This window comes from Semicossyphus pulcher, unplaced genomic scaffold (assembly GCF_022749685.1).
Source record: "Semicossyphus pulcher isolate SPU_LCO1_2020_fin unplaced genomic scaffold, fSemPul1.0.p SCAF_17, whole genome shotgun sequence".
NCBI lineage: Eukaryota > Metazoa > Chordata > Actinopteri > Labriformes > Labridae > Semicossyphus > Semicossyphus pulcher.
The window spans coordinates 23800620-23813878 of record NW_027211681.1 but is presented as its reverse complement, the minus strand read 5'-3'; the positions used below and the strand labels follow the sequence as shown (position 1 = coordinate 23813878).

The following is a 13259-nucleotide window of genomic DNA, read 5'->3' as shown; positions in this document are numbered from 1 at the left end:
TTCTTAGTCTATTGACCGCCTGTCACACCCAGGCAAGATGGCCGACACGGATGTTAGTGGCCCCTGAGTTCAAATCACATCATTATCGTTCCAGTGCTTCAAGATTGATCAGCAACAAGAAGTGAAATTCAGAGTCATATTTCAAAGTAACAGATTTGATAACATGCACAAACTGAAGATATTTTCAGCTCCTGACAGGCTGGAAAAGCCTCCGAACTGAATCGAAGACACTGTGTCACATTGCTTTTCTGACTTATCTGAGCCTGCAGAGTGAGAAGCAACTTAAACTGTCCAGATAAATGTATCTGAGTGAAAACTACAATATTTGTGTTTAAAATGTGAAAGTATGAAGTCATACAGTTAGTCAGACAGTCTAAAATATTCAATATATCAGTAAGTTACTGATTATTAAATGTCGGTGAACAGAACGATCCTCGTGCAAATTTACATTAAGATAGGATCAAGCAGCAAAAGAGTGCTGCAGTTTCATGTTAATGTGACGGACTATCACACTATGAGGCCAATTAAAACTCAGGGTTGTGAAGCTCCTCTGTTGTGAAAAGCCGAGTGTAAAGAGGAAATATCTCTTATATGTAAAGTAAGTGATTTCACCTTCATGAATCCCAGTGTTTCACGCTCTGTTGACAATTAACAATCGTCTTTGTGGCAGTTTATTCACAAACTCTGTAAAGGGTCAAACCATGAGAGCATCAGGCTTTTTACACAATTTGGCCATGCTATTACTTATTGTTAAGAGAAGCCAGTCAACGTTTACTGTGAACAGCCAAAGATTAATATAAGACCAGGAGTCCTATAGCACAGTTTGCACCTAACCCACCGTACATGAGTACATTATATTATTCTTACCCCTTGTTAAAGGAATAGTATTATTTTACTGAATTTGAACGATTTATATGATATGGAGCAAAACATTAAAAAAGCAGTTGATGCCGGTATAAAATAAAGTGAACCTTTTGGACTCATTTGTATTTTATCTCAGGAACAAAATTGGCACAAAAAGTGAAATGAACTGAAGAAGGGAAATCATACTGCTCAGGAGCTTTGTAGCTCGATGGTTCCCGAGTCACAGTCAGGATCATTAAACTCAGTTGGACTCTTAAGAGGCTGCTCTGACACAGAATCACCAAAGAAAAGCTGGATTGTTTTTAATTTTCTTTTACATTTCTTTGTAAAATGTGGTTGCATGCTCAGCTGTGCTGTCTGTCCTCGATGCTCACAGCATTTTCATATTTAACTGTCGGCTCCAGATGAAACGAGAGGCTTTTGATAAGTTCAAGTCAGTTACCCAAATATTTCGTTGCCATATCAAAACAATGGAGCTCACGCACATTGAGTTTTTGTCTCCTGAATTTGCCTCGTGGTGAGTTGGTACATCATATTTAGATGAAGAAAACGTTGGCACACTACGACTACTCATGCTCTGCAGTGCATGTACCCAAATGTTAATTTAAATCTCACTATCTCATTGAAAGCATGCAAAAGGATCTTTTTATTCACTGACATTTTACAATCGGTTGTAACTTTCAGAAACATTTATGACCTGTGTATTTTTGCTAATAACTTCATGTACCAGTTACCTATATTTATTTTATATATCAGGTGTATAACTTATGTGCTTTTATAGGACAACAGTACGCACACACATATGCATGTATTGCATAAAAAAAAGGATTTTTAAATCTTTTTGTTTGAATCTTTGATGTAGTGTTTATTCTAAAAACTATAACCTTTGCACACCTGTAAACATGCTTCAGATATATAATCTGATTGTTTTGTTGACTTAGTGACAGCTCATGTCCTCATAGCATAAACTTGTGAGGGGGGGTTGCGAACAGTGGTGGGACAGGATCTGACTGGATATATTTTATTATCATTATTTTCTAATTATTTCCATTGGATGCAACTTTAAATCATTCCTCCTTGTCATGGAGTAGAAGTATAGTTCCCCCTCCATTTTGACAGCTTAAATTATGACTAACTTTGCAGATGCAGATTATTAGAAACACCTCGCACCTGGCCGATGACCTTAAAGAGAATCAGATACAGTGAGAAAGTCCCGACACCATCCCCTGTGACTCCAGTCACCAGCTCCAGCCCAGCAGCTCCAGCTCCCCCACAAAGTATCCACTTCTTCTCAACCCCAGCTGGCCCCTCAGGTATATTTACGGCCACCCAAATATGTCTGCCGGTTGTTTTTGTATTTTCTTTTTTTAATATATATAAGATCACCATCTGCGATCTATGAGAAGAAGAGAAGAACATTTTATTGTCATTATATACAAAATACAACGAAATTGTGCGTGTCCCTACCAGTGGTGCTTAAAGGTACATACACACAATCACTCCCATTCCACAACACACACCAATCATAAATCCATAAGACAATAAAACAATACAACAAGGCAGGTAGAAGTGCATTGAACATTAAAAAAAGCAGTTGATGCCGGGATAAAATAAAGTGAACCTTTTGGACTCATTTGTTTTTTATCTCAGGAACAAAATTGGCACAAAAAGTGAAATGAACTGAAGAAGGGAAATCATACTGCTCAGGAGCTTTGTAGCTCGATGGTTCCCGAGTCACAGTCAGGATCATTAAACTCAGTTGGACTCTTAAGAGGCTGCTCTGACACAGAATCACCAAAGAAAAGCTGGATTGTTTTTAATTTTCTTTTACATTTCTTTGTAAAATGTGGTTGCATGCTCAGCTGTGCTGTCTGTCCTCGATGCTCACAGCATTTTCATATTTAACTGTCGGCTCCAGATGAAACGATAGGCTTTTGATAAGTTCAAGTCAGTTACCCAAATATTTCGTTGCCATATCAAAGAATTGGAGCTCACGCACATTGAGTTTTTGTCTCCTGAATTTGCCTCATGGTGTGTTGGTACATCATATTTACTCCAATGACTCCAATCACCAGCTCCAGCCCAGCAGCTCCAGCTCCCCCACAAAGTAGGGAACACTTCTTCTCAACCCAGAGCTCCCTTATAGAGCTGCTGTTGAATCTCTGCATAAAAATGTCTCCTGTTTCCCCTTCCACCTTGAAGCACGGTGCTGATCAGCTGTCTCCAGTGTTTGAAGACATTTTCAGTGCCTCATTGGAGACATTCAATATGCAGGCCTGCTTCAAGAGTACATTTTGACTATGCCGGCCCACAGAGCATATAGAGGTGTTAGGATCATCCTTTTCAATGAATGCAGGGAATCAGTCAATTTTATATTTATTCATTTATTCATTAGTTTATTTTTAAGCACTGGTGGCTATGATTTATGAGTATTACATCATTGGTTATATGCGCTGCCAGCTTTACATTTTCAAGTCCTTCACTAAAAAGATAGAACGTACATGACAGTTGTAATGTAACTCACGAAGGTCATTTGGTCAAACTTCACAATTTATTTAAAAACAATAAAAAAGCAACTTATTTTACAGCAAGTTAAAAGAGCCACTAGCTGCTGTCTCACCTGAGATTCACCTGGTGGCTTTGTGCAGGTGAGGAAACTCACCTGGCGGCTTCTTGTTGAGTTCCCCTCTGCCACCTAGTGGGTCTTAATTATATTGCAGTGTGCACTCTTCAGATCAGTGAACAGCAGGCGCCTTTCAAGCTCTTGATAGAAACAAGATGTAGAGGTGCTTGTGCAGTTAACAAAGAAATAATGTAAAACAGTCTGACTGTGATATGAGAGGGAATTAGGAAATAGCATTGTTTCCACACTCTTTGAACGGACAAGAGCTTTAACACACTAAGATCTGATTAATAAAACAAATCACGAACCACAAACTGTTTGAAATATTTAAAAGTCTTCTTCAAGAACACGAGTGTGTTCTCTGGATGGGGAGCTGCACTCTGCTAGTCCAACAACACAGTAGTGATGTACTGAAAGGTTTGTTGTGACCTTTGGCCTCCATCCAAGTCCTGTAATGTTGCTGGTACAGGGTCTGATTGGATGCTAATATTTACTTAAATGCGGATTTAATATCATTCAGAGGATTTAATTTCTCTAATGGGTCGAGCTGAGATTACAGTTCAGGTGCAAAATGTGGAATTATTTGGAGTTGATCCAAACTCTGATTCAGCTCATATTGATGGGCTAGCCTTGTGAAAACGAGTCACATTCAGGCTCATTAAACTCAGTTGGACTCTTAAGAGGCTGCTCTCACACAAGACACAAGAAAAGGTGGATTGTTCTGAAGGTTTCTTTTAGATTTCTATGTAAAATGTGGTTGCATGCTCAGCTGTGCTGTCTGTCCTCGATGCTCACAGCATTTTCAGCTGAAGATAAAACAAGAGGGTTTTGATAAGTTCAAGTCAGTTACTCAAATATTTTGTTGCCATATCAAAACAATGGAGCTCACACACCCTGAGTTTTTGTCTCCTGAATTTGCCTCATGGTGTGTTGGTACATCATATTTACTCCAATGACTCCAGTCACCAGCTCCAGCCCAGCAGCTCCAGCTCCCCCACAAAGTAGGGAACACTTCTTCTCAACCCCAGCTGGCCCCTCAGCTATATTCACAGCCACCCAAATATGTCTGCTTTCTTTTTGGATCATTACGATACTCTACGTCATTAACAACGAGCCTCCATCTGCAGGTGGATCACAGACTTCCTGTCAGAAAGGAGGCAGCATGAGAGGCTGGGACAACAAGTCCCTGACTACCAGACCATCAGCACCACGTCTCCTCAAGGGGGAGTACTTCCCCCTCCAAACTTTCTGTACATGAACAGCTGCGCCTCCTGTCATTGGTCCATCAAGCTCCAGAGGTTTGCAGGTAACAACAGCCTCATTGGGTCACTGTTGAGGATGAGTCAGCGTACAGGTTTGAGCCATCTTGTGGCCTGATGGGGGCAAAACATATGAGACTGTGGCTGCTTTCCAAGTCTCTTATTTGATAGCTCCTCGCTCCTCGCTCCTCGCCCGAACCGGAAGTAGTTCCGGAGCCGCCATGTTGAGGATCGTCTCAAAGCTCTTATCGCTGCTCGGAGGAGCGAGGAGAGAGGAGGGAGTTCCGAGGAGCGATAAGCGAGGATACACGAGAGCAGCCTCCACGGAAGTCTTTTACTGGCCGACACGCCCCCTTATTACAGATCAGTTAGTGATTGGACGCTGCAGCAGATCGGACTTCTGTGAAACTTCACAACATCACCGGAGTTTCATACCGCAGAGAGGAAGAAGCAGACCTTAAAACAGACTTTACAGGGCGCCTTGAAACAGACTATAAACAACGTCGGTATTATGAGTTGGTATGAGGTGTGATTGTTTAGAACGAAATATTGAGCATAACTTGTCGTAAAATATATAAAATGCAGTGAATAACTGCAGATTTGATTTGTTTTCTGGGTCAACATCTGAGTAAAAATAAGTTGTCTAAAAATCAAAAGTAGCAAAAACAGATTCATTTCTATTAAATTTAATCTAAAGAAAAACCTCTCGTCATGATCAGTAATTTCCCTGCTAACTTTTATTACAGATGAATGAATGAATTCAGAGGGAGCAGGAGAGTCTCTCTGTCAGCAGGTAACACTTTTTACGCGTGAGAGTGATCATCAGTGAGGTCGGGTTTGATCAGCGTGACGTGATTTCTATTTATCCTGAAACTTTTAGCCTAATCAATCATTTTCATAGTTCATGGGCTTATTAAATAATTAATTCAGATCAGATTATCAGTAATCAAAGATGTAAATAATGAACAAATAATATAAAGACATTGTGCTGTAGGAAATGTCCGTATGGCTCTGCAGCAGGAACACAGAGTGCAGCCTGTTCTTCATGTGCAGGTGTTTGTTACACAGGTAACAGGTTACAGAGAGGAAACACTGTTACTGTGTGTTTCATTAGAATTAATACAGAGCACATGTGTACAGACTAAAACAGCTGTTAAAGCAGACTGACAGCTGATCCAGCGGTGATCAGCTGACGCGATCATCACAAATGGACGTCGCAGCACGTGACGCTTAATTGGAAAGGACGTCTCATGTCTCTTAAAAAACATTCCCTCGTTTCCTCTCTCCTCTCTTGGTTTCCTCGCGTCTCTCCAAGCATCTCTGGTGGGAGGGACAAAGACGCAAGTGAACGACGCAAGTGAAGGGAACATGGATGCAATTTAAGAGACTTGGGAAGCAGCCTGAGACTGGTTGCAGTCTGCCACAGCTTCACTGCCTGTACATCTCTTGAGACTGTCCCCTTCAGCAGGAGTCTGCAGTCCATCAGGACCAAAACTTCAGGCCACTAACACTGTTTCTTCCTGTGTTGTTTTCCTCATCATTAAGGCCTATTTAGATTGAATGTCACTATCAAACACAGTACATTTTGATTACTGAATATAAATTGGCAGAGTAATTCTTTACGATCATAGCTACCATTGAGGACACTGATGTCACGTCTCGTCATTTTCCTTCAGTTAAGTTACCATTTTTGTCTCGTTCTTTCATGTTTTGTCATTTCCTGTTTTATTTTGAAAGTAACCCTGTTCCCTCTTGTTTCAGAGCACTTTACTTCCTGCCCCTGTGTTTCCCGCGTCTGGTGATTGTCTGGCCCCTCCCTAATCGGGTTCACCTGTGATCCCCTTCCTCGTGTTTAAATAGTGGCGTCTCCCTTTGTCCTGTGCCAGTTCGTACTTGTCTCTATGTCAGTCGTCCCAGCAAATCCCTTGATCTATGTTCCATATTCCTGTTCTTGTTCCAACAAAGGTCTGTGAGATTGCTAGATAAGATAGACTATTTTTGTTTCTGCGATTTTGTCAGCTCAGAGATTTTTTTTTGTTTAAATAACTTGTCAGGTTTTCCTCTATTTAGAGTGATTTTCAGTTCTTTATTAGATTTAGGTATTTTGTTTTCTAGGTTAGAGTTCTCCTCTGTTAAGAGTGATTTTTAGTTCTTTATTTTGATATAGGTCTTTTGGTTTTCTTGTTCAGAGTTTTATTCCTTTCATGAGAGATTTTCAGTTTATTAAGTAGTCAGGTTTGATATCAGGGTGAGTTCAGGTTTTCTTCATCTTATTTTTATGTCTTTTGATCTGTGAATTGATTGTAAATAAATATATTTTATTTACTTTGATTCCTGGTCTGTTGTTGGGCTTTTGGGTTCTCATTTGTCTAGGCAGATAGTTACAATGTCTTCTGTATTCTTTGGAGGCATCTCAAGCTGGAGCAGTTGCAATACACAGCTTTAATTGTGTATTCATTTTAACTGTAGAATATAAGAGTACAATGTGGCTCATGGACATTGGCTCATTATCTCGATATTTATAAAATCCTGGCTAATATTCGACATTTCTTTGCTTCGGTGGCACAAAGTGTAGGATCAGATAACTGATCTGGTATCAGGATGAAAACTTTCACTTTCATATCAAAATATAAAAACAGATCTTTCTGAAAACTTTCCCTAATTGTATGACATTTTCTTGCTTTAAAGAAGCCAAAAGTCATCTGCCAATTATGACCATGTAGTTAATTTTATGATCTTATAACCCTAACATGACCCACAAGAGCATTTCCTAATTGTGCACTTCTGTTGATGGCAGGTCACATTTCCTCATAACTATACATTTGTACCAGACCAATCAGAAAAAAACATTAACGTGAATTGTTTTCAGTTTGGAGAGGAAAAGGTTGATTGTTTTGGTTAAAATAGCTATGATAGTAATTTGTAATTATGTATATGAGTTACTTTACACACATCATTTAAAACATCGATCCCCTAGGTCCCGTGATTGTGACAAATACATTGCCCCTCACCACCAAGTAACGAATAACAAGTACTCACGATACTGTAATTGAGTAGCTTTTTCATGTCCTTATACTTTTTTTTTTTTAAGTTTTTTTTGGCTTTTTTAAAGAAAAAAAAAAAATGTATGGCTTTATTTGAAGAGAGGACAGTGGATAGAGCCAGAAACAGGGGAAGAGAGAGTGTATATGGCTGCCGATTTAACCACTGAGCCAAACCGGTGCCCGTCCTTTTTCATGTAAAGTTTTTTAAAGTCAGTAATTTCTTATGTATTTTTTAAATGAAGTAAAGTATTTACATTCGTACATCCATCCATTACTGAGTATAATATTTATCTACAGACACCAATCAATTGCATCGCATCAAAAACAGGCCAATCAGATCAAAGTGTCATGCATCGCGTCAAAACAGCGGTGCCGATTGATTTTGATTGTGTCTGAAACGAAGGAGAGCTGCAACTACTAGCCCGATAACATTAATGAACCATGAATGGGACAGAAAAGAGGTTGGAGGAAACACCACCTTTGAAACAGACTAACACTGAGGATGGAGATCCTCTCGCCACATTTTTCAGACATACAGCTGAGAGATTGCTCTCTTCAAAGCCACCAGACTCCAGTTACAAAAACAGTAGTCTTACTCTTCAGAACAGAGGGCTCGTAACACGTTGCAGCATTCGTTAGTTCATAACCAAACAAACCCTATAAAACAGCACACAACACCACAAACAAATTAACCGATCGAGACAGCGGTAGAACATAAAAAACTCCTGTGTTCTGCAAAGTAAAATTACTTCAATATCAGTAATGTTGGAAAGGTGAGATGCCTACACAGTGCACAAAGGATACTAAAAGACCATACCCAAAATGCATCAAGGGGCCTGTTCACCCTGCTGCCATCTGGACAACAATACAGAAGTATCTGCTGTTAGTTACCACCAGTATAAAAAGCAGAATCTTTGTCCGGGCTTTGGGAAAACTAAAATCATACTCTGTTCTTCATAAATAATTGTTTCTATTTTTTTCCCCTGTAGCATATAAGGACCTCAACCAGCATTTAATTGTTCAAATCAAGGGAAAATTGAACAAATAATATTAACATGAACCTTAAATCTTAAATCAATTTACCTTTCACCTTTATTGAGAGAGTCAGTAAATGTAGGGGAGAGAGATTGTGGCAGACATGCATCAAAGCTCTGAAGTTGGAAGTCGAGCCAGCAGTCGATGAGTCGAGGATTTTGCCTACAGTAGGGCGCCTGCTCTACTGAGCTTAACAGGCACCCCTGTAGATACCTTTTTTGAAGATAACAGTATAACAGCAACAATCTTTAAACCACTGTGACTACAGTCATGTTGCAGAATCAAATTTATTGTTTTTCTTAAAAGACCTTACAAATGATTTGTACATTCAATTTAGATCAATCATTTGAATGTATCAGTTGGAATAAAGAGTAGCCCATGAGATGTCTTATTACATGTGATTTACATGTTAAATAACATGACATTTCACACATTAACCACACATTAGACATCTCTAATGTATGACTTGGTTGATCCAATCTAAGTATGCACAGACATTCATAAATCCAGCTGGTTGAGTGTCAGCAAAGATAGGATCACCCGTGTAAGAGATGACACCATAAATCTTGCCGTTGTTCACCACTCCACCACCAGAGTCTCCCTGTGAGAAAGATCAATATTGTTGAACAAAGGCTTTTAAATTTTTACTGGACTCACGTTTTTTATGTAAGAACTTGACTGTAAATATGATTAGGGGTTAGAAGGTATTCTAACTTACATGAGAACCATCCACTCCAGGGCTTTGGCCGCAGAACCATATTCCAGGGTGCAGGTCTTCATAAAACTTCACTATATTGTTAAGCTTCTTACAGTCGGTAATTTTGATGTCTGCACATTGGAGAGTACTTGATTCACCAGGTACTATGTATATAGGAAAATAGAAAAAGTGTTTTTCATTAGATCATGTAAGTTAGTACCCAGAAAATGACAACAACAATCAACAACAAAAAGTTACAAAACTGTGATGTAACAATGTAAGTTATACTTTTATAAATTGATTCCAAACATTTTGAATGATTATTAATAATTTAAAAGAACTTTGAAATTACATTATTTTGAATATTGATTGTTTGTTTTTTTTAAAACCCTTCAATTAAGAGGACTTTGAAAAGTGTACAGGCAGATTTATGATCCACATGTATATACAACATTACATCAATATCATTTATAATCAAACTTTTGAGAAAATATAAATATATGCAATGTAAATAAGTGCTTACATTGTTACCAAAGATACAAACAAAATAAAACACTCATGTCCATAACTCACCGTCAGGAACATTTGCAATTGTTCCTTTAAAATAAAGAAAATTCCTCTCACCTCTTCTTTTATAAGCTCTCATTTCTGTGGATCCATGACCTGCAATCTCAACCATAGTGCCTCTGAAATATAATATATACAATTAAAATAAACAGTTTAATACCAGTTTGTTTTGAAAAAAATTAGTAGAAAATACCTGAATACAGAATTGGAACCTAGTTTCACCGCTAACCACATAAGATTTCTTAAAGACTCCACAGTTATTTCTTATTTAGTTTCTTAAAAGTTGACCTGTAAGATTTATTAAAGAGGAATTATAAAACTCACTCTTTAGGATGACTTTTACAGTCCTTGTCCTTCCTGGGAAATAGTACAGGTTTAATATTAGTAGGGTTAGGTAGCTTCAGCAGCATGATGTCATGAATCTTGTTGTGTTCGTCCCCATGCATCACAGGTGGTGCTGTGATGAACACTGGTTGTGGTGGTGGTTGTTTGACTGGGTGCACACCTACAACTGCTTTCATACCCCTAAAAATAAGTGGAGGTGAAAGAGGAACACCATTTAATTCCTGTAAATACATCTCATTTAATGTGTCAGTTATTAATGAAAAATACTTAAACAATGATTATCATGTTAGGAATGCTATATTATTACATTTAACTGATACTAATTACTTCAGGACTTCCAGATTGAATGTATGAGTGAGACATATATTGTTACTAGTAAAAGTGTCATTTGCTCACCACTTCCAGCAGTGAGCTGCAGTCAGAATCCACTGGTCACTGATCAGAGAGCCACCACAAATGAAGTTCTCATCTATATCAGTCAACTTCACATGGTACTGACGCTCATTATTTCCACATGTTTGACCTCCAATGATTCTCTTCTGCAGATCCACAGCTGTGCTCACTGTGACACCTGAAAGAGAAAGAGTTAAAACAATGGTTGAGTTAAAACAACTTCTTCTTCACTCTTAAGAGTTATTAATATACTATACATGGCGACACGAGTTGTGTTAGCATGCCAGAGAGAGCCCAGTATTACTATCTGTCTTTACGATTGTGAACAAACATTTGTCCATACTGATTTCCTTCTCTGTTCTCTCATATTCAAAAAGCATGCATTAATTGCCATTTTACCAAATTAAAACTAATACCACACAACATCCCTGCAGTCGGACTAACTGCTGCCTGAGCCTGTTAAACTGCCTCCCTCAGGTTTCTGTTAAACATCTCAAAGCGTGTAGAAGAGTGAAAGGAAGCAGCAGACGTGTAACAGACAGTTGGCTACTCACCGGCCCACAGCAAAAGGAGAAGACGTGTCATGCCACCCATCTTTTTCCCTGACTGCCCTCCTGGTGCAACACTGGTGCATTTTAAATGTTTTCACACTGACCTGTCGGCCCTCAAGCCTCCAATCACCTCATGACAGTTTATCAATGCACCCCCATTGGCTACAAAGGTGTGCACCTATGCAAATTTGTAGATCACATATCAGGTGTTCCTGCCCTTGTGATGCATTCAGTGTCTCTGATATGCAAGAAAAAATAGTCACCCTAGCTGCACTGTATTCAGCAGGAGGATAACAAACATGAAGCACATCTTAACGTAGTGTAATTGTAAATGAACATCGACGCATTCATAACATAACAAATACAAGTAAAAGTTGGTCTTAAATTGATGTTGTGTGTATTTAAAGCTCCTTAGTTTTTCACTGGTTAAAAATCATACTGAAATTAATTCTGATGACTCTACATGAGCTACAAAAGCAAACCAGACCATCAGCAACAAGATGAATTGAGATAAATTGTCACTGCACATTTGTTCTGTAGGTGCTACAAGTGCTGCATAAAAACACAACAAGTGTGTCAAATGCAGAGCTCATCCGATATGAAAGTTAAGAACTTCTCTAGTGTCAGAGCTTTGGAGGGGCAGAAGTTGGTATCCTCACGTCTAAAAGACGTAATTAAAACAAACACTAAACTGCTGATTCTTCCCCGAACCACTGAACAACAAACCCCACATGACAGGTTGTGTTTTTTGTATGAATAAAACAAACGTATCTTCTGTGCACCGTTTACTTGTTCTGACCTTTTTGTAAAACTCACCAGAGTCAGTGTGACGCTTACAAGTCATTGGATAGAAACGATGACATTGCCTGTTAATTTACAAGCTGAAAATGTTTGAACTAGAGCAAAGACTTTGTGCTCATCCTGGAGCTTCATGAGCTTTATAGAGTTTGCTTTGCTTTCCGTCTGATCTTTTCCACTTTTCAGTTTTTCTTTTTTTCTTAGTCTATTGACCGCCTGTCACACCCAGGCAAGATGGCCGACACGGACGTTAGTGGCCTCCGAGTTCAAATCACATCATTATCGTTCCAGTGCTTCAAGATTGATCAGCAACAAGAAGTGAAATTCAGAGTCATATTTCAAAGTAACAGATTTGATAACATGCACAAACTGAAGATATTTTCAGCTCCTGACAGGCTGGATAAGCCTCCGAACTGAATCGAAGACACTGTGTCACATTGCTTTTCTGACTTATCTGAGCCTGCAGAGTGAGAAGCAACTTAAACTGTCCAGATAAATGTATCTGAGTGAAAACTACAATATTTGTGTTTAAAATGTGAAAGTATGAAGTCATACAGTTAGTCAGACAGTCCTAAAATATTCAATATATCAGTAAGTTACTGATTATTAAATGTCGGTGAACAGAACGATCCTCGTGCAAATTTACATTAAGATAGGATCAAGCAGCAAAAGAGTGCTGCAGTTTCATGTTAATGTGACGGACTATCACACTATGAGGCCAATTAAAACTCAGGGTTGTGAAGCTCCTCTGTTGTGAAAAGCCGAGTGTAAAGAGGAAATATCTCTTATATGTAAAGTAAGTGATTTCACTTACTTTATATCCCAGTGTTTAACGCTCTGTTGATAATTAACAATCGTCTTTGTGGCAGTTTATTCACAAACTCTGTAAAGGGTCAAACCATGAGAGCATCAGGCTTTTTACACAATTTGGCCATGCTATTACTTATTGTTAAGAGAAGCCAGTCAACGTTTACTGTGAACAGCCAAAGGTTAATATAACACCAGTGGTCCGTTTCACAAAGCAGGTTTAGTGAAAACTCTGAGTCTGTTAACCCTGAAATGAGGGAAACTCTGAGTTTTCCA

The 13259-nt window shown here is 38.8% G+C and overlaps 1 protein-coding gene across 1 annotated transcript; it reads right to left on the bottom strand.

Annotated features, from left to right (window-relative positions):
- Positions 1 to 4252: 4252 nt before the first annotated feature.
- LOC138595043 (putative trypsin-6) lies at positions 4253 to 11421 on the bottom strand. The gene is made up of 6 exons (XM_069666362.1): positions 11382 to 11421; positions 10831 to 11005; positions 10433 to 10614; positions 9544 to 9653; positions 9366 to 9426; positions 4253 to 4293 (listed from the first exon to the last, which is right to left on the bottom strand). Exons 1-6 carry the CDS (start codon positions 11419 to 11421, stop codon positions 4253 to 4255), a joined length of 609 nt encoding a protein of 202 aa, XP_069522463.1.
- Positions 11422 to 13259: the final 1838 nt, after the last annotated feature.

What these genes read in the sequence shown, in the direction of transcription:
- LOC138595043 (XM_069666362.1), bottom strand. Translation starts at nt 11,421, where the DNA reads ATGGGTGGCATGACACGTCTTCTCCTTTTGCTGTGGGCCG. An exon ending in TCTCCTTTTGCTGTGGGCCG is followed by an intron (nt 11,006 to 11,381) that starts GTGAGTAGCCAA and finishes TTTCTCTTTCAG; the next exon opens with GTGTCACAGTGAGCACAGCT. An exon ending in TGGTGTCATCTCTTACACGG is followed by an intron (nt 4,294 to 9,365) that starts GTGATCCTATCT and finishes TTTTATCTTCAG; the next exon opens with CTGAAAATGCTGTGAGCATC.